Source organism: Oryctolagus cuniculus, chromosome 16, assembly GCF_051225735.1.
Source record: "Oryctolagus cuniculus isolate XC-2025 breed Fujian yellow rabbit chromosome 16, ASM5122573v1, whole genome shotgun sequence".
NCBI lineage: Eukaryota > Metazoa > Chordata > Mammalia > Lagomorpha > Leporidae > Oryctolagus > Oryctolagus cuniculus.
The window spans coordinates 23,635,345-23,655,610 of NC_142882.1; the positions used below are offsets into that span (position 1 = coordinate 23,635,345).

The following is a 20,266-nucleotide window of genomic DNA, read 5'->3' on the forward strand; positions in this document are numbered from 1 at the left end:
ATGGCCAGCAGCTGGGCACCCCACGGGAAGGTGGGGAGCTCAGCCCACCGTAGCACAACAGGAAGGTATGCATGCCAACCAGACTGTGAATCTAGCCATGCAATGTATTTTTTTGTTGTTATTTTGCACTATTTTCTAAGCATTCAGGGAGCATTGAGTGCGTCCCCTCGGCAGCGTAAAGGGCAGTGTTGGTGTTGGGAGGCACACGCCCAGGAGCAACATCACCACAGAAACAGCACCTACAACCGGCCACACGAGGAATTCCAGAACACTCTCAGGACGCACCAGTAACCCTAAGCTCCTCCCCCACGTCTGGACTCACAATAGATCTGAGCCCAGGGAGAAGGGGGGACCCAGGCTCATTCCTTCCTACTGTCGTCCAGTTCTCCCTGCTCCTGGGAGTGGGGGACCCAGGCTCACTCCTTTCTATGTCATCTTGTTCTCCCCCCCCTTCTGGGAGAGGGGGATCCAGGCTCACTCCTGCCTACTGTCGTCCACTTCTCCCACCTCCTGGGAGAAGGGGACCCAGGCTCACTCCTTCCTACTTCGTCCAATTCTGCCACCTCCTGGGAGAGGAATACCCAGGCTCAGTCCTTCTTATATTGTCTTGTTCTCCCACCTCCTGGGAGAGGGGGACCCAGGCTCACTCCTTCCTACTTTGTGCAATTCTGCCACCTTCTGGGAGAGGAATACCCAGGCTCACTCCTTGCTATGTCATCTACTTCTCTCACTTCCTGGGAGAGGGAGACCCAAGCTCACTCCTTCCTATCATCTACTTCTCCCGCCTCCTGGGAGAGGAATACCCAGGCTCACTTCTTCCTACTTTGTGCAATTCTGCCACCTCCTGGGAGAGGGATACCCAGGCTCACTTCTTATATCATCTTGTTCTCCCACCTCCTGGGAGAGGGGGACCCAGGCTCACTCCTTTCTACTGTCGTCTAGTTCTCCCACCTTCTGGGAGAGGGGGACCCAGGCTCACTCCTTCTTACTGTCTTCTTGTTCTTGTGTGAAACCTGGTGATTCCAGGTGAAACTGGGTAATGGAACACAGCTGTCAGAATTCCTTCTCCTGGGATTCTCAGAGGACGCAGCACTGCAGCCCCTCATATGTGGGCTCTTCCTCTCCATATACCTGGTCACTGTGACTGGGAACCTGCTCATCATCCTGGCCATCCTCTCAGACCCCCACCTCCACACACCCATGTACTTCTTCCTCTCCAACCTGTCCTTGGTGGACGTCTGCTTCACCTCCACCACCGTCCCCAAGATGCTGGTGAACATCCAGACGCAGAGCCAAGCCATCAGCTATGCAGGCTGCATCACCCAGATGTTCTTCTTCATAGTCTTCACAGGATTGGATGACCTTCTCCTGGCCGTGATGGCCTATGACAGGTTCATGGCCACCTGTCACCCCCTGCACTACACAGTCATCATCAACCCCCGGCTCTGTGTGCAGCTGGTCCTGGTGTCCTGGGTCATCAGTGTCCTGCATACCTGTCACACAGCCTACTGGTGCTGTGGCTGTGCTTCTGTGCACACATGAAAATCCACTTCTGTGAGCTGAACCAGATGGCCCACAGCACCTGCCCACTACTTTTCTTAATGACATGGTCGTGTATTTTGCACTTACACTGCCGGCTGCAGGCCTTGGCTGGGGTCCTTCACTCCTGCTCCGGGATACTGTGTTCCATCCGTGCACTCACCAGCAGAGCCCTAGGAGCTGTCTTGTGCTGGTGGAATCGCTCTGGGGTGGTTGTCCACGTTAGTGCTGGGGCATGATCAGTCCAGGGGTTTGTGCGATGTTTCCACTGGGGGCGCTGAGGATAAGCATCGACAAATGCCTCCGTAAGCAGAGAAGTTAATTTAAAAGTATTGGTTTTTTAGCAACATTTTCATACTACTTGAAAGGCAGACAGAGAAATAGAGATGGAAATAGATGATAGAAATATAGATGGCTGATTGATTGATTGATTGATTGATGATCTAGATAATGGATGAATAAACCCATAGATGAATAGATCAGTGTGTCGATGACAGATGAGTAAACTGATAGATGAGTAGATGGATGCGTGAACACATCAGTAGACAGGTGATGAGTGAAGGAACAGCTGCCAAATGCCACTGCGCTCTTCCAATGCTAAAAATTAACCGAGCAGGCCAGCGCTGCAGCTCAATAGGCTAATCCTCTGCCTGCGGCGCCGGCACACCAGGTTCTAGTCCCAGTTGGGGCGCTGGATTCTGTCCCGGTTGCCCCTCTTCCAGGCCAGCTCTCTGCTGTGGCCCAGGAGTGCAGTGGGGAATGGCCCAAGTGCTTGGGCCCTGCACCCCATGAGAGACCATGATAAGCACCTGGCTCCTGCCTTTGGATCAGCGTGGTGCGCTGGCCGCAGCACGCTGCCCGTGGCAGCCATTGGAGGGTGAACCAATGGCAAAGGAAGACCTTTCTCTCTGTCTCTCTCTCTCACTGTCCACTCTGCCTGTCCAAAAAAAAAAAAAAGTCAAGAAAAAAGAAAAAAAATTAACGGAGTAGGCTTTTTTAACAGTTCAGATTTTTTAAATAATTTTTTATAGATTTATTTACTTGAGAGGCAGAGAGAGAAGTCTTCCATCTGCTGGTTCACTCCCCAGATGGCCACCACGGCCGGAGCTGGGCCAATCTGGAGCCAGGAGCCAGGAGCTTCTTCCGGGTCTCCCACATGGGTGCAGGGGCCCAGGACTTGGGCCATCTTCCACTGCTTTTCCAGGCCAGAGCAGAGAGCTGGGTCAGAAGTGGAGCAGCCGGGACTCGAACCAGTGCCCATATGGGAGGCCGGCGCTGCAGGCAAATGCTTAACCTACTGCACCCGAGCACTGGCCCCAGTATTTTGTTTTTGATTGACACACAGTAGTGATACCTACAAGGGGTCTTTAAGAAGTTCACAGAAAAAACTGTGCATGGATTTTAAAACTTTTCTGTTGGCTTTTTTTTTTCACCAAGATGAACAAGTGTAGGTCTCAGTCCCATCTTCATGCACTCTGATGCATCATGACTGCTGAACCAGGCTCACGACCAGGTCGGAACAATGGGCTCATCCACCCCTGGGTCATCGTGGGCCATGTCTTGGTGTATGTTGGGGTGGGGGGTGGGGGGCATTCACCACCCTCCCTCCCAGGACCTGCAAGACTAAGAGAGTCCTCCCGCTGGGAGTTCTTCCCCTGCCCGGTCACCAGGGCAGTCCTCAGGGAAAAGCCGCAGGGCTGGTGCTGCTTGCCTGATCCGTGTTTCTATCTACCCAGTGCACTCAACTGGACAGGAAGTCATCGGAGAGGGAGAGGGAGAGGGAGAGAAGTCTTCCACCCACTGGTTCACTCCCCAAATAGCCACCACACTGGGGCTGGACCAGGCTGAAGCCAGGAGCCAGGAGCTGCCATCCCATATGGGCACCGGTTCAAGTCCTGGCTGCTCCACTTCCCAACCAGCTCTCTGCTGTGGCCTGGGGAAAGCAGTAGAAGATGGCCCAAGTGCTTGGGCCCCTGCACCCATGTGGGAGACCTGGAGGAAGCTCCTGGCTCCTGGCTTCACATCGGCGCAGCTCTGGCCATTGCAGCCAACTAGGGAGTGAACCGGAGGATGGAAGACCTCTCTCTCTCTTTCCTTTTGCCTCTCTATAACTCTGCCTTTCAAATAAATAAATCTTTAAAAAGAAAAAAGAAACTGCAATTCGTTCATGTAGCAGAGATCTAGCTACAGTGATTTAAGCAGAGAAGTCTTTAGGACTTTTTTGTTTGTTTTGATGTCTTCACAAAATATAAATTCTAGAGCTAAGCAGATCAAGGCTGGTCCTTCTACACTTCTGCCAACTCCAGCCTGTGGCTTTCACCCTCGTGGTACCAAGGTGACTCCTGCCATTCCTGCCATTGCAGCTGCATTCAGGAAAGCGGAAGCTGTCCCACCGGGGGCCTTATCATGGTAGCGCACATTCACTGGTTACACATCTCTCTTGACCCTCTGGTGGTTGCTGTCAGCTCTGCTCCTGTACATGAATAACGATGCCCCAGGAATTGTCCCCTTAACCAAAGACTTAACCAAAGACCAAAGTTGGCATCCGACTCCTTTGCTTGCTGGTGAGACAAACTGGTAGGGGTGCGCTGGCTCCTCGCATTCCCACACAACTCTCTCTCCTCACCCTGCGTCTCCACCTCCCGGCACCTCTCAGGTCCATGTTCCCAGCTGGGCAGAGCTGTATGTCTTAGCTCATGTAGTAGCTTTATTGCTGGCCCACCCAGAACGCTGTGAGTGAGACCTCAGTTTGCCATTTTGCAAATTTGAAATACAATAAATAAATACAACCGCCCACTGGTTCACTTCCCAAATGGCCACAATGGCTGGAGCTGAGCCATTCCAGAGCCAGGAGCTTCTTCCAGGTCTCCCACACGGGTGCAGGGGCCCAAGCACTTGGGCCATCTTCTGCTTTCCCAGGCCACAGCAGAGAGCTGCATGGGAAGTGGAACAGCCAGGATTTGAACCAGTGCCCATATGGGATGCCAGCACTGCAGTCGGAGACAGCCCACTACACCACAGCACCAGCCTCCTATCTTTGCATGAAAATCTTGGACCACAAATGTCTCAGTGTAGGAGACTGCAGACCTGAAGCCCTTCCCCCAACAGCCATCTGGGGGGTGAACCAGCAGATGGAAGACCTCAAGGGGAGAAAAAGTGCCCGGGGTTCAGTTCTCAGCCCTGGCTCCCAACTCTGCTAAGCTTCCTGCTGAGGCAGAAGGTTGACGGCTCAGGTAGTTGAGTCCTTGCCACGCTGCTTCCAAAGACCTGGATGGGGTTCCTAACTCCCTAGCATGGTGTCCAGCCCAGCCCTGGCTATTGCAGGCATCTGGGGATTGAACCAGACGATTGGAGTTCCCTCCCTAATGAATAATTACAAAAAAATTTATTTCTTTGAAAGAGTTACAGTGAGAGAGGGAGAGACACTGAGAGAGAGAAAGGTCTTCCATCCCCCATTTTACTCCCTAAATGGCCACAATGGCTAGAGCTGGACTGAGCCAAAGCCAGGAGCCAGGAGCTTCCTCCAGGTCTCCCTCATGGGTGCAGGGGCAGAAGCATTGGGCCATCCTCCACTGCTTTCCCAGGTGCATTAGCAGAGAGCTGGATCAGAAGTGGAGCAGCCAGGACTTGAACCAGTACGCATATGGGATGTGGGCGCTGAAGGCTGCAGCTTAATCCACTAAGCCACAGCACCGGGCCCTGAATGATTGTGTTTTATAAGTTAATGGGAAGTTGCATGGACCAAGAGCTAAGCTCATGTTAGCTCTCTGCAGTGTGTGATCTGAGTGATGTCCCCGGTAGTCATATGAGAACCTTAACTCATTGCAGCAGTGTTGGGAGGTGGGGCCTGGCTGGGTGGGGTTAGGGCTGTGGGAGTTCCGCCCCCTTTTCTCACACCCATGCGCCCCTCCCAATTGTTAAGACTTCCATCTTCCAGAACCGTGAGCCCAAATAAAGGTCTCGGGGACTCTGCTGTAGCAACAGAACACTCTTTTATTTAAGACACTGCCAACACACGCGCGCGCACGCGCACACACACACACACACACACAGAGCCTGGGTTCATTTCAGCTCCAAGAAAAAAAAAATCACACTAAGTGTCCCAACGTCCACCCCCTGTGTATAGCTGCGACATCAGGCCGGGGAAAGGGGCTCAGGTAGATCCTGGCGCCTCCTCTCATCGGAAACTTTAATTTTGCCTTTTGCTGACTTGAATCTGTACCTTTCGGTGGAATAAACCAGCAACCTGAGCACAAATCGGTCTGCTTGCTTGTTTGTTTTCTGAGTCCTCTGCCTCTGGTTCCTGGGTCCCTGAACCCCAAAGCTGCTCGGGAGGCTGCCACCCCACCCCTACAAGGGCTGGGGACCCTGATTTCATTGCGAGAAACAAAGGCGGTTTGCTGTGAGCTCTTTGCTTGGGCCTCTCTTTGAGGATGTGAGTGTGACCCCTCCACCTGCCAGAGATCCAGAAGATTCCCCCACTCTCCCCCCAGCCAACCCCTCCTGCGGGGGCTCAAAGAGGGAACAGAGGCTTCGGACACCTTCCACACTGGCTCCTTTATCTCCTTTATCTCGGTTCTCCCAGCCGCCCCCTGACAGGCAGAGCTTGTGTGTGTGTGTGTGTGTGTGTGTGTGTGTGTGTGTACGCGCCCGCCGCACTCAGACCACCATCAGGACCCCCTCCCTCCCCAAGGCCCCTTCTGTCCTCACTGGGTGGCGGAGCTGGAAGCCCCCACCCCCCTCACATGGCACTCTCGTTCCCGCCCCGCCCCCTGGAGGCCCCTTTCTCGTGAGCCATGAGCGACTTGTAGGGCTTCCCCAGGCTGGGGAGGGTGAGCTCGGCCTCCTGCAGCTCCAGCTCCCGCTGGGACAAATGCTCAATGACGGCCGCTCCGATGGAGTCCCCCAGCACGTTGGTCATGGTGCGAAGGCGGTCGCTGGCGGGGGAGAGAGCGGGAGAGAGGGAGAGAGAGACCCTGTTAGGGTTCGGTCACCTCTGCGATTCTTCTTGCGGATGTGACCCAAAAAGCATGGGGAAGGAAGGGGAGAGTGGACCCGTGGCTCAGGGCTCCCCGTCTGGAGGGCCTGGGCTTCAGTCCCAGCGCTGCTCCCCAAATCCAGCTCCCTGCGCATGCGCACACCCTGGGAGGCAGCAGGTGGTGGCTTAAGGGCTTGGGTTCCTGCCCACCCACATGGGAGACACAGATGGAGCTGCTGGCTCAGCCCTGGCTGTTAGGGGAGCATTTGGGGGGCAGGGAGGGGTGGGAGTGAAGCAGCCAATGAATGACTCTCACTGTCCCTCTTTCAAATACAATGAGGATAAACAGATAAATAAATTTTTAAGAAAGAACCAGGACTAGGACTAGGTGTAGCAGGCGGTTCCCACTCACGGCTGGGAGCCCAGGTTTGTTTCTGTGTAAACCTGCTCTTTTTTTCCTATTTTCTTTCTACATAAGTGACATCTTAGTAGCCATATAACATTTCAGATCATAAATCCATTTGTTTAGCCACCAGGAAAGGTGGAGAGGCTATTCAAAAAATAATGTAAAGACAGGCTTTTGTCGTCTTTATCTGATAGCAGTAAAGGCAGACACCCCTATGCCTCTTCACAGCTCATTTCTGAACCTGCTTTCTCTGTGGTGTTCCTCCACTATCTTGTTGCAATCACAATATTTTTTAGATTTTATTTATTTATTTGAGTGGCAGAGTTACAGAGAGAGGAGAGGCAGAGAGAAAGAGAGAAAGGTCTTCCATTTGCTGGTTCACTCCCCAAATGGCTGCAATGGCCAGAGCTGAGCCGATCCGAAGCCAGGAGCCAGGGGCTTCTTCTGGGTCTCCCATGTGGGTGCAGGGGCCCGAGGACTCGGGCCATCTTCCACATGGCTATCATAATTTTGCACATTTTGCTCTTCTGTCCCTATAATGACCTCTAAGGAATGCCTCCCGAGTGGCAAAGTCATTGAGCAAATGTTTTACAATTTTATGAGATTTGAGGTTTATCATCTGAGTTTTCATCTTCCTTTTTTTTCTGGTGCCAGAGCTAATTTTTCTCTCCTCCTAACATTGTGTGTTGATCCCACCACTGGAGCTCAACTAGAAATCTGAGAAGAACAGTCCACCCACGTGGAGTAATTAATCGAAACAAAACCAACTTGGCTCAACAAAAAGTTATTTTGTCCATCCTAAGAGATCAATTTTGTAAATTGTAAATTCTTTCCCTTTTTTTAAGCCTGTGTGGGTAACCTATGTTCCTTTCTCACCCAGAGAGTCCTTCTTCTGTCTTTAAAATATTTCACCAAAACAAAACTGTTAGTAAAAGTTGAGAATTCTAAAAAAAAAAAAAAAAAAAAAAAAAAAAAAAAAAAAATTGCCAGCCAGCTCTGTCCCATGAATCACCTCTTTGTGACTGCTACATAAAACAGGTAAGAAGGGAGGCTTTGAGAGCCGGCATTGTGGTGTAACGGGTTAAGCCACTGCCTGCAGCCCTGGCATCCCATATGGGCGCTGGTTCAAGTCCCAGCTGCTCCACTTCTGATCCAGCTCTCTGCTGTGGCCTGGGAAAGCAGCAGAAGATGGTCCAAGTCCTTGGACCCTTGCACCCACATGGGAGACCTGGAAGAAGCTCTTGGCTCCTGGCTTCAGCCTGGCCCAACTCTGACCATTGCAGCCATTTGGGAAGTGAAGGAGCATATGGGAGATATTCTCTGTCTCTGTCTCTCTCTCTCTCTCTCTCTCTTAAATAATAACAAAACCTTCTTTTTAAAAATGAAATAAATAAAAACATTTTAAAATAAAATTCTAGAGGTGAAACATTCTAGAACTCATTCTGCCAGAAGGAGAGCCCGCGGGGTTGGTTGGGACCCTGGGGAGGGCACAAGAGAACACTCACAGGAACCAGTCCACAGCGATGATCAGTGTGATGTCCTCCGTGGGCAGGCCGACCGACGTGAGGACGATGACCATGGTGACCAGACCTGCCTGGGGGATGCCAGCAGCCCCAACACTGGCCGCCGTGGCTGTGATGCTGCACGCAGAGGGGCAGGGGGGAACATGGAAACCACAGGAGGAGGGGGGCAGGAAGGAGAGGCAAGGCAGAGACAAAGGGGCCAATACAAAGAAGAGAAATAGTCAATTTCCCCAGGGCATCCTAAACCCCCAGTCGGATGCAGAAAGAACAGTGCTTGTTTCTCAGTGCAATCAAAACGAAGAAAATTCAAACACCTAGAGACAGACACTGGAACTGGGTTAGAGAAGGGGGGGGCAGCTCAAAGGATACAGAGTTGCAGTTTGTGTAGCATGAATCAAAAAGATACAAAGTTGCAATCTTGCAGTGCCACCAAGGCTGAGATGGATGGTTAATGGGAGGGCCATGGTTAGTAGTAATATTATATGTCAGAAATTTTCTAAGCTTCTAGTTGCAAAACAAGAGAGAGGAAGATGATGGGTAGATGAAGTTGCTTACCTGTAGCAGTCATTTCCCTGCACATGTGTTTACTACAACATCGTGTGCTACACCTTGAGCTTGTACAATAAAAGGAATTTTAAACACATACTACACAGGAGGGTTTCAGGAATTAAACGCACATCCTAAGCCGCCGGTCCCCAGTGGCTGTCATAGACGGTTGTGGGGGGTGGGGCCCTCCTGGAACCCAGGTTTCTGAGTGGAAGTCGGTTCAATGGATCCAGGGAAAATGTAGACACAAGAGCAGGTGTCTCACCAGCTGCATCTAGGGGCTGGAGAAGCAGGGATGCAACAAACTAGGCAGCAGCCACGCACCACCCAGGGGAGCTGCCCATCTCTCTACACACACACCAGGAGGAGGAGGGGGTCTGGACAGCCAGGCCCAGGTGCTGGGAATGGACTTGGGGAAGCCAGGCCACGTTCAGACTCAAAAGGAGGGATTGTCTGCAGAGCTGAGCGGATGACAGATTGACCCAGGGTCCTGGCCAGCATCTGACCTAACAGGACACTGCACAGTCTGGAGTCCCAGCTCCACTTGTAATCCCAGCTTCCCTGATGTGCACCCTGGGAAGCAGCAGGAGACAGCTCAAGCACCTGGGCCATGCATGGGCCTAGTGTGGCGGTGCAGTGAGCTAGGCTTGGTGCAATGCCGGCATCCCATACGGGAACACCGTTTTGAGTCCCAGCTGAATCATTTCCAATCCAGCTCCCTGCTAATGTGCCTGGAAAGGCAGTGGAGGATGGCCCAAGTGCTTGGGCCCCTGCCACCCATGTGGGGGATCTGGATGGAGCTCCAGGCTCCTGGCTTCAGCCTGGACTAGCCCTAGCTGTTGCAGGTATTTGAGGAGTGAACCAATGTATAGAAGGTCTCACTCCCTCTCTCTCTGTTTTTCTCCTCTTTTAAGACATTTCATTTTAGAACAGTTTTAAATTTACAAAACAAAAAGTGTGAGGTAGTAATACGAAGAGTCCACATACTCTCACCCTACTCCCTCTATTATTATTTCTTATTAGTATATCACTGAATATGTCCAGCTTCTCCTATTTTTATCCAAACTCCCTATAAAATAAATAAATAAATAAATAAATAAATAAATAAATAAATAAATCCTTTAAAATAAATAAAATGAGGTCACTTAAAAATGTTCATGGAAAATAGAATTAAGAGAAATTTATCTTAGTGCAAAAATATTTTGAAATGCATAGTTTTTTTCAGGGTACACACTTTTCATGAACTCTTTGAAGACTTCTCATACAAATGGATTTCCAATTATTTTGAACCAAGATAAAGTCATTGTTCACTCCATATCCTATTAACTTGTTATTTTTTTATCTTAAGGATTTGTTTTTATTTATTTGAGAGGCAGGGTGATATAAGGAGGGAGACAGAGAGAAATACGGAGATATTCCGTCTGCTGGTTCACACCCCCCAATTAACCATGACAGCTGAAGCTGGGCCAAGCTGAAGCCAAGAGCCAGGAAGGAGCTCCATCCAAGTCTCCCATATGGGTGGCAGGGACCCAAGTACCGGGGTCACCATCTGCTGTTTTCCCAGGAGCATCAACAGGGAGCTGGATCAGAAGTGGAGCAGGGGCTGTCTTGCATCCCATATGGGCACTGGTTTGAGTCCCAGCTGCTCCACTTCTGATCCAGCTCTCTGCTATGGCCTGGGAAAGCAGTGGAAGATGGCCCAAGTGCTTGGGCCCCTGCACCCATGTGGGAGACCTGGAAGAAGCTCCTGGCTCCTGGCTTCAGCCTGGCCCAGCTCTGGCCACTGAGGCCATTTGAGGAGTGAACCACCAGATAGGAGACCTCTCTCCCTGTCTCTCTCCTTCCCTCCCTCCCTCCCTCTCTGTCTGTAACTCTATCTCTTAAATAAATAAAATCTTTTTCAAAAACTAAAAAAAAAATTCTAAAAACAAAAGAAAGAAATTTCTATATCAGTATTGCCACAAATACAATTTTGTTAGTCATTTTATACCTGTCAAACCAACAGTTAAGAATGTATACTGGGGCCGGTGCTGTGGCATAGAAAGTCAAGCCTCTGCATGTAGCATTGGCATCCCATATGGGTGCCGGTTCATGTCCTGGCAGCTCCACTTCCAATCCAGTCCCTGCTTTGGCCTGGGATAACAGTGGAAGATGGCCCAAGTCCTTGGGCCCCTGCACCCATGTGGGAGATCTGGAGGAAGCTCCTGGTTCCTGACTTTGGATCGGCCCAGCTCTGCCGATTGCAGCCATCTGGGGAGTAAACCAGCAGATGGAAGACCTCCCTCTCTGTCTCTCCTTCTCTCTGTCTGTAATTCTACCTCTCAAATAAATAAATAAAATCTTTAAAAGAAGGAGGAGGAGGAGGAGGAGGAAGGAAGGAAGGAAGGAAGGAAGGAAGGAAGGAAGGAAGGAAGGAAGGATCAGTTACTGCTGTCCAGAGAAGTTTCAAGGAATAAAATTATGGGGTCAGTGCTTTGGCACAGTGGGTTAAGGCCCTGGCCTTAAGTGCTGGCATCCCATGTGGGTACTGGTTCTGGTCCCTGCTGCTCCACTTCCCATCCAACTCTCTGCTATGGCCTGGGAAAGCAGTGGAGGACAGCCTAAGTCCTTGGGGCCCTGCACCCACATGGGAGACCTGGAGGGGGCTCCTGGCTCCTGGCTTCGGATCAGCACAGCTCCAGCCGTTGCGGCCATCTGGGGAGTGAGCTGATGGATGGAGGGACCCCTCTCTGTCTGCCTCTCTCTGTAACTCTGTCTTTCATATAAATAAAGTAAATCTTTATAAAAAAAAAAAAAAAGAAAATTTCATATCCTAAAAGGGTCACCTGGTTTCTTCTTGGTTTACATTATTTGGATTTGGTTTTCTTAATACATATATTCATAGACAAATAGATAGATAATAGATTGATAAATGCTAGAGATAGATTGATAGATAGTCGACACTGATAGATATAAATAATAAATCCATGGATGATAGCTATAGGTAGATGATAGATATAGATGATATAGATAGATAAAGAGATGTTAGATAATAAATGATTGATAGATGATAGATTGACAGATAATAGAAAATAGATATAGCCAGATGGTTGATAGATGGATACAGATAGATAATAGAAATAGGTAGATGACAGACATAAGTAGATGATAAAGAGATGATAGATGGATAGGCAGGTGACAGACAGAAGTAAATGAGCACAGGGTTGCACAGACAGCGTCTCATGGAGATGCTTCAGAGCAAGCATGGCAAGATGAAATTCCAGATGAGTTCATTCTGGGGCAAGACAACTTGACATCCATGGATCCTTTTTCTCGTCTGATGCATTTTGCACAAGCTTTGCAAAGAGCCCTTGTGTATACAGATTACAAAACCCTTTGCACCGAAATAGTCTCGGGCTTGAATTCCATTTCTGCATGAGCTTCTGAGGAACACTGCCATTCCCACTGCCCTCCGTCACGGAGGGAGCCTGCCACCTCTCCACACTGACCCTGGCGTCCACCGCAACCTGTGCACGCCCGCGGGAGGCGGGGAACGTGAAAACCTTGCACAGGATGAGCTCATGCCGCCCAGACCCAAGAAGGCAATCTGGACTTCTCTGGGTGAAGTTTAGGCTTGGTTCAAACCAGGAGACTGCAGGTAAGCAAGCCCTCTCTGCTGGCAACTGTTGAAATGTGACCTGGCAAGTGTTGGGCTGGCCTCCAGCTCCAGCCTCTCTGCCCAGATTCCCAGGAAGCAGCTGACAAGGACGCTTCAGCCCCTGGCTCATTAAAATACACTGCACTGGACAGCCACATCATTAGCCTCTGTGATAAGCCCCTGTTCCCGATGATGTCAAAATTCCCCATGACAGGTGATCCTTGCTGCGTCTGAGACTCTGACCAAAAAGCGTTCCTCGGAAAGGATCTTCAGGAGGGTGCTTCCAAAAGCTGATGAAGAGTGGAATTTAAAGACAGGTTTATTGGGGCATAGCAGGTTGAGCTGCCACTGGCGACGCCTGCATCCCATACTGGAGTCTCTGCTGCTCCGCACTTCCAATCTGGCTCCAAGCTGGGAGGCAGCAGATAATGACTCAAGTGCTTGGGCCTCTGCCACCCACGTGGGAGACCAGGATGGAGTTCCAGCTCCTGGCCTTAGCCTGGCCCAGCCCTGGATGTCAGCATTTGACAGTAAACCCACGAATGGAAGCACTCTCTCTCTCTCTCTCTCTCTCTCTCTCTCTTTAAAATAAATAAAAGTTAATTTAAATTTTTTGAGTTATTTGAAAGAATGAGAGAGAGGGAGAGGGGCAGCTTCTATCACTGATTCACTGATTCACTCCCAAAATGCTGGCAACAGATAGGTCTGGGCCAAGCCAAAGCCAGGAGCCAGGAACTCCATTCTGGCCTCCCATGTGGGTGTCAGGGGCCCAAGTACTTGGACCATCTTCTGCTGGCTTCTCAGGTGCTTTAGAAGGGAGCTTGATCAGATTTTGAGCAGCTGGGACTTGAACTGGGATGCCAACATTGCAAACGGTGGCTTAACCCACTGGGCCACAACACCGGCCCCATAGATAAACTTCTTTAAAAGATTGGCTTATTTTGCTGCAAAAAATAAAAAAATAAAAAAAAACTTTTGAAAGTTATGCATAGTTTTTTTCATGATGCATATTTTCCATTAATTTCTTAAGATCCCTCGTATCTCATTCTTTCCTGTATCCTTGGTTACCTTAGGAAAGGATGTGCATTTTACCAAGACTGGCTACAGAATGTCCAATAAATCTGTTCATTCAAGATGTATTTATTGAACATCTGATACATGCTAGATACCTACAGAAGCTCCTACACTTACTACAAAGTTTGTCTCGATAAGCCCATTCTAAGTCAAAAACTCAATAAATCGTAAGTCGAAAATGAATCAAATCCATCCCAGCTCAGCACTCAACACAGAGCGCTGGTGGTTGCAAGGCTGGGCTGGAGCTGCCGCTACCACAGTTGTTCAGCATTATGATGCAGAATCATGCCACCCACCGCAAGCCCAGGACAAGGTCCACATTCAACACCTGTAGTTTCCACGGAACGCCTATTGCTTTTGCAACATTGTACAGTCAGAAACAGCCGACATGGAACCATCCTAAGTTAGAATCCAACTGTAGTAGAAAAAAAATCCCTGCACAAATGTGGGGAGCAGGGTCCGTCTCCCACAACATGGCGGGGTGCCCGGGAGATAAATAAGTACTGAGACTGTGGACTGAAACTAACTCTCCCACCATATGGCGCTGAGAGGGAGTAAACAAATCTTACACAGCTGCTTCGTCAACTAGCTGATTCCTGATCCAACCTCTGATTGGAAGAAAGCAGCGTGCTCAGCACGCGGGCAGCAGAGCACGGATTGGTGGGAGAGGACTATAAAAGGGGGAAAGAGACAACATGCGGGGCCCCCCTAAGAGAGTTGGTCGGAGAGCTCGTTGGTGCCGCTCCTCCGCGGAGGCAGGGAGCAGCAGCAAATCCGGGAAGGACCGGGGAAAGAAAACAGCGTCCAGTGCCGCTCCTCCGCGAGTGGGGGAGCGACACACAAATAGAACTTAGTGAGAACAGTAGTGGGAGAAGCAAGCAAGCAGCAGGCTGGAGTACAACACGTCTTAAGACAGATGATGGTGCTATTTGGGGAAATGTCTTGTCCTTGGAAAGTCCAGACGTACAATTTTAAACAGAGCTTCCCTGAAAAAGTGACAGTGGAGGCAAGACCTGAACGTGACAATGTTTGCCATAACTTTCCTACAGGTGGAAGATCCCTTGTCTCAGGAGTGGGAACATTTCTATGCCAAGGCCCCTTTGGACATTAACAACATGGCTCACACTAACAAGATCCACTTAAAAATTAGCCTGCTACAGAATTTTTTAATGCATTTTTTTTATTTATTTGACAGGTAGAGTTATAGGCAGTGAGAGAGAGACAGAGAGAAAGGTCTTCCTTCCGTTGGTTCACTCCCCAGATGGCCGCTACAGCCAGCACTGTGCCAATCTGAAGCCAGGAGCCAGGTGCTTCTCCTGGTCTCCCATGCGGATGCACGGGCCCAAGCACTTGAGCCATCCTGCACTGCCCTCCCAGGCCATAGCAGAGAGCTGGACTGGAAGAAGAGCAACCGGGACTAGAACCCGGTGCCCATATGGGATGCTGGCACCACAAGCGAAGGATTAACCTAGTGAGCCACGGCGCTGGTCCCTAATGCATTTTTTTAAGATTTTATTTATTTATCTGAGAAGCAGAGCTACAGACAGAGACAGAAGCAAAGAGAAAAGTCTTCCATCCGCTGGTTCACTCTCCAGATGGCTGCAACGGCCAGAGCTGGGCCAACTGGAAGCCAGGAGCCAGGAGCTTCTTCTGGGTCTCCCACGTGGGTACAGGGGCCCAAGCACTTGGGCCATCTTCTACTGCTTTCCCAGGTCATAGCAGAGAGCTGGATCGGAAGTGGAGCAGCTGGTACACAAACCGGCATCCATATGGGATGCCAGCACTGCAGGTGGTGGCTTTACCTTTTGCCACAGTGCCGGCTCCTAAAGATTTATTGAATTCCAAGTCCCCCCCGGCCATGGTTGCCTTGTCAGGACCTCACCAAATGACATCCCTACCTCTGCCTTATCTGAATACTTGGGACTGGAAGTGTTTAAGATTTGGGACTGATTTTTGAATATTTACATACAGAGATCTCTAAGGGATGATACTGAAATTCATTCATATCTCATATATACCTTCAACCTATTTTTTGATGACTGTGTGCATAAGACCAAGCTTATGTGTCCACTGAACCATCGGGTGGGATTTCCCACATGTCCACATTCAAAATGTTTCAGATTCAGGGACTCTCAGGATTTGTTGGGATTAGGGTGGTTTAGCCCGTAAGAACCACATTGGAACATCTGGGTGACAGAGCCCAGGAACCTGCATTTATGGCAGGAGCCTGGGGCGATCAGAATGCCTCAGCCACACTTTGAAAAACTCTCCATGGGCACCGGCGCTGTGGTGTAGCAGGTTAAGACTCCGCCTGCAGCACTGGCATCCATATGGATGCTAGTTCGAGTCCCAGCTGCTCCACTTCTGATCCAGCTCTCTGCTGATGCATCTGGGAAAGCAGTCAAAGATGGCCCGGATGCTTGTGCCCCTGCACCTGCACAGGAGACCTGGAAGAGGCTCCTGGCTTCTGGCTTCGGATCAGCTCAGCTCTGGCCTTTACAGCCATTTGGGGAGTGAACCAGCAGATGAAAGACCTCTCTCTCTGTGTCTCCCTTTCTCTGTCTGTAACTCTGCCTCTCAAATAAATAAATATTTAGGCCGGCGCCGCGGCTCACTAGGCTAATCCTCCGCCTTGCGGCGCCGGCACACTGGGTTCTAGTCCCAGTTGGGGTGCCGGATTCTGTCCTGGTTGCCCCTCTTCCAGGCCAGCTCTCTGCTGTGGCCAGGGAGTGCAGTGGAGGATCGTCCAAGTCCTTGGGCCCTGCACCCCATGGGAGACCAGGATAAGTACCTGGCTCCTGCCATTGGATCAGCGCGGTGCGCTGGCCGCAGCGCGCCGGCCGCGGTGGCCATTGGAGGGTGAACCAACGGCAAAGGAAGACCTTTTTCTCTGTCTCTCTCTCTCTCTCACTGTCCACTCTGCCTGTCAAAAAATAAAAAATAAATAAATAAATATTTAGAAAACAAACAAACAAAGCTCTTGACAAAGGAATCGCCCAGGATAGCACGTGAGGAAAACCCACCAGCACCGGCTCCCATAGCATCAGGTAGCAAAGCCTGACTCAACAGCAGGCTCCTCCCACCTTCGAGGTCTCCTCTGTCCTGCAGTAGGGCTCCCTCCCTGCCCTGGCCAGCTGACGATGTCACCTGTTGTGCAGGTCAGCCCCAAGTCCCCTCACCTGATCGTTGTAATCTGGCCCAGGTTGAGCTCGTAGTTGTTGACTTGAGCAATGAAGATGGCGGCCAAGGCCTCGTAGAGGGCAGTGCCATCCATGTTGACAGTGGCTCCCACAGGCAGCACAAACCTGGTGATGCGGCGGTCCACCCCCAGGCCCTCTTCCAGGCAGCGGAAGGTAATGGGCAGAGTCGCAGAGCTGGGGTTGGGGGCGGGGGGCAGAGAGAGATGGGGGCTGAGAAGGGAGTAGCCAACGGAGGACTCCCCTTGAGAACACTGAGAACAAGATCTGAGCTCTTATCCCTGGGGGATAAGAGAGGGGTCTTCCCGAGGACCCCCATTCCCCAGACAGAGAGGGACCTTACTACCCTAACCCCATCAGTCTCTCTTCCCACCACCTCACAGAGAAGGGAAGCAGACTTGATTGGCAAGTCTAGCCAAAGGAGTAGGCATCGAGCGGCAGGCATTTGGCCGAGTGGTTGGGCTGCCACTTGGATCACACAGATCCTGTACTGCAGTTCCTGGGTTGCAGTCTCAGCTCTGCTTCCAATTCCAGCTTCCAGCTGAGGTGCACCCCGGGAGGCAGCAGGTAATGGCTCAAGGAGTCAGGTCCCTGCCACCCACGTGGAAGACCTGGGTTGCATTCCTGTCTCAACTCCAGCTGTTGCAGGCATCTGGGGGGTAAACTATCCCATGGAAGATTCTCTCTCTCTCTCTCTCTCTCTCTCTCTGTGTGTGTGTGTGTGTGTCCTTCAAACAATTTTAATGGGAATTTTAAAAGATTTTTTTCTATTTATTTGACAGGCAGAGTTACAGACAGAGAGAGGGAGAGACTGAGAGAGAGCTCTTCTATCTGCTTGTTCACTCCCCAAATGGCCACAATGGCCAGAGCTGCGCCAATCCGAAGCTAGGAGCCAGGAGCGTCTTCCGGATCTCCCACACAGGTGCAGGGAGCCAGTCACTTGGGTCATCTTCCACTGCTTTCCCAGGCCATAGCAGAGAGCTGGATCGGGAAGTGGAGCAGCCAGGACTTGAACTGGTACCCATATGGGATGCTGGCACTGCAGGCGGGGGCCTTACCTGCTATGCCACAGCACTGATTCCTTTAATGGGATTAAAAAAAAAAAAAGAGTGGACATCTTATTTGGCGTCAGCCCATTCACAGGACACGTGCTCTGTCTGGCCAGCTTTACATTGGGCAGTGAGAATCCTGGACTCACCCTTACGGCCTTGGAGTGTCCAACTCAATGGCAACAAGATGAGTTTAATTCCTGGGTGTAGGGACATCAATCTTGGGCACAAGCCAAAAGGCAAGTTCTCCCATCAGCATTAGGGGCCATAGAAATGACACAGGGGACTGACAGTGTGGCACAGCACGCTAAGCCACCAGTTACAACGCCAGCATTCCGTGTCAGAGCCCTGGTTGGGGTCCCAGGTGCTCCACTTCCAATCCAGCTCCCTGCTCATGAGCCTGAGGAAGCAGCAGAGGATGGCCCAAGTTCCAGGGCTCTGCCACCCACGTGGGAGATCCTGATGGAGTTCCTGCCTCCTGGCTCCTAGCTTCAGCCCTTCAGTCTGGCCCATTCTGGCTGTTGCAGACATTTGGAGCTTTTGGAGGTGGCCCCAGGAAAGCGGGGTATGGGGAGGAGACCATACCTGGAAGACGTGCCCATGGCAGTGATGAGGGCTTGTAGCATGCCCCCGATGAAGGGGAAAGGGTTTCGGTGGGTGACGAGGAAGTAGATGAGAGGCAAGACGCCACCGGCATGGAGGAACAAGCCCACGATGACAGTCAGCGTGTACATGCCCAGCTGGCCCCCGAGGACGGCCATGTCTTCCATCTCCAGGATCTTCCCAGCAATCAGGAACAAGATGCCCACAGGCGCATACCTGGGTGAGCCACATGCCTTGTCAGGGTTCTCGGGAGACCTCCCCTCCCAGGTCAAGAGCCCACCCAGGAACCAAACATAGCCCACCTTGCAGTACCTGACTCCATCCCACATCCCCCCAAACACTCACTAAGAAATAGATGTGCACTCCACACACCTATTCTACTTCCTCCTCCTGCTCACCCCAGCTCCCCTGAAGGGCAGAAACACCCCTACATCTCTGGCATACGACCTTATCAAGCCACTTCCCCATCCTAGCCCTCCCCTCCCCATGTTGGACTCTCAAAAGGTTGGCCTCATAGAAGCAAAGAGTATGGGAATACTGGGGCTGGGAGGTTGGAGGCAGAAGTGAGTCAAAAGATGCAACACTGGCGACCGGCGTTGTGGCACAGCAGGTTAATGCCCTGGCCTGCAGCACCGGCATCCCATATGGGCACCAGTTCAAGTCCTGGCTGCTCCACTTCAGATCCAGATCTCTGCTATGGCCTGGGAAAGCAATAGAAGATGGCCCAAGTGCCACCCATGTGAGAGACCCAGAAGAAGCTCCTGGCTCCTGGCTTTGGATCAGTCCAGCTCTGGCTGTCATGGCCATTTGGGTAGTGAACTAGCAGATATAAGACCTCTCTTTCTCTAACCTCTCTCTGTAACTCTTTCTTTCAAATAATAAAGAAAATAAATATTTAAAATATGCAACACTATAACTATAGTTCAATGTTTAGTATACTTGAAAATCATGAAGACAGCAGGTCTCACTGCAAAAGATTAGTATGTAAGGTGACACCTACATGAATGAGCCCAGTGTAGCCATTTGACAATATAAACATATTTGAACATCATATTATATTCTGTATTTAACATGTTGTTATTATAATATTTATTATGTTATAGTATTTTTATACTACAAAAGCCCCCTTTGTTTTTTTAACTAAAATAGATTTTTTTAAGTGAATACATGTTTGAGAGAATGCAACAATGCATGCAAGAATGAGTGTAGATGAATAAAATATAAAGACACACAACACAGGCCAGCGCTGTGGTGTAGCGGGTAAAGTCGCCACCTGCAATGTCGGCATCCCATGTGGGTGCCAGTTCAAGTCCAGGCTGTTCCACTTCTGATCCAGCTCCCGTCTAAGGCCTGGGAAAGCAGTGGAGGATGGCCCAAGTGCTTGGGCCCCTACACCCACGTGGGAGACCTGGAAGAAAATCCTGACTTCTGGTTTCAAATCAGTCCAGCTCTGGCCATTTTGGCCATTTGGGGAGTAAACCAGCAGATGGAAGATCTCTCTCTCTCTCTCTTTCTCTCTAATAAATAAATAAATCTTTAAAAAATAGTGGATGAATGAATGCACAGAAGAATAAGTGAATGAACAAACAAGCAAAGTGACCATTGCAGAAGGAAATGAATGAATGAACGAGTTAGCGAATTAACCAACACATAGATGGATGACCTCGGCCCCAGACCCCCTCCCCAGCAAACCACTCAGCAGCTTCCCTGCAGC

The 20,266-nt window shown here is 50.5% G+C and overlaps 1 protein-coding gene and 1 pseudogene across 4 annotated transcripts in view; one reads left to right on the top strand and one right to left on the bottom strand.

The window, feature by feature from the left end:
* On the top strand, positions 1–5,796 carry LOC149121600 (olfactory receptor 7A17-like; annotated as a pseudogene). Its single transcript, XR_016222629.1, has 2 exons — positions 1–30; positions 1,027–5,796. The product of XR_016222629.1 is annotated as an olfactory receptor 7A17-like (transcript).
* Positions 5,513–20,266, bottom strand: part of SLC1A6 (solute carrier family 1 member 6) — a 26,604-nt gene continuing 11,850 nt past the window's right edge. For 2 of the 3 annotated variants that reach the window (XM_089315931.1, XM_017338754.4), the window contains 4 exons: positions 18,535–18,768; positions 16,883–17,077; positions 8,429–8,563; positions 5,513–6,476 (listed from right to left, as the gene is read on the bottom strand). In XM_089315931.1, coding sequence (XP_089172057.1) covers positions 6,281–6,476; positions 8,429–8,563; positions 16,883–17,077; positions 18,535–18,768 — 760 coding nt within the window. In that variant the 3' untranslated portion in view covers positions 5,513–6,280. The other variant, XM_070058811.2, reaches the window with a different exon arrangement.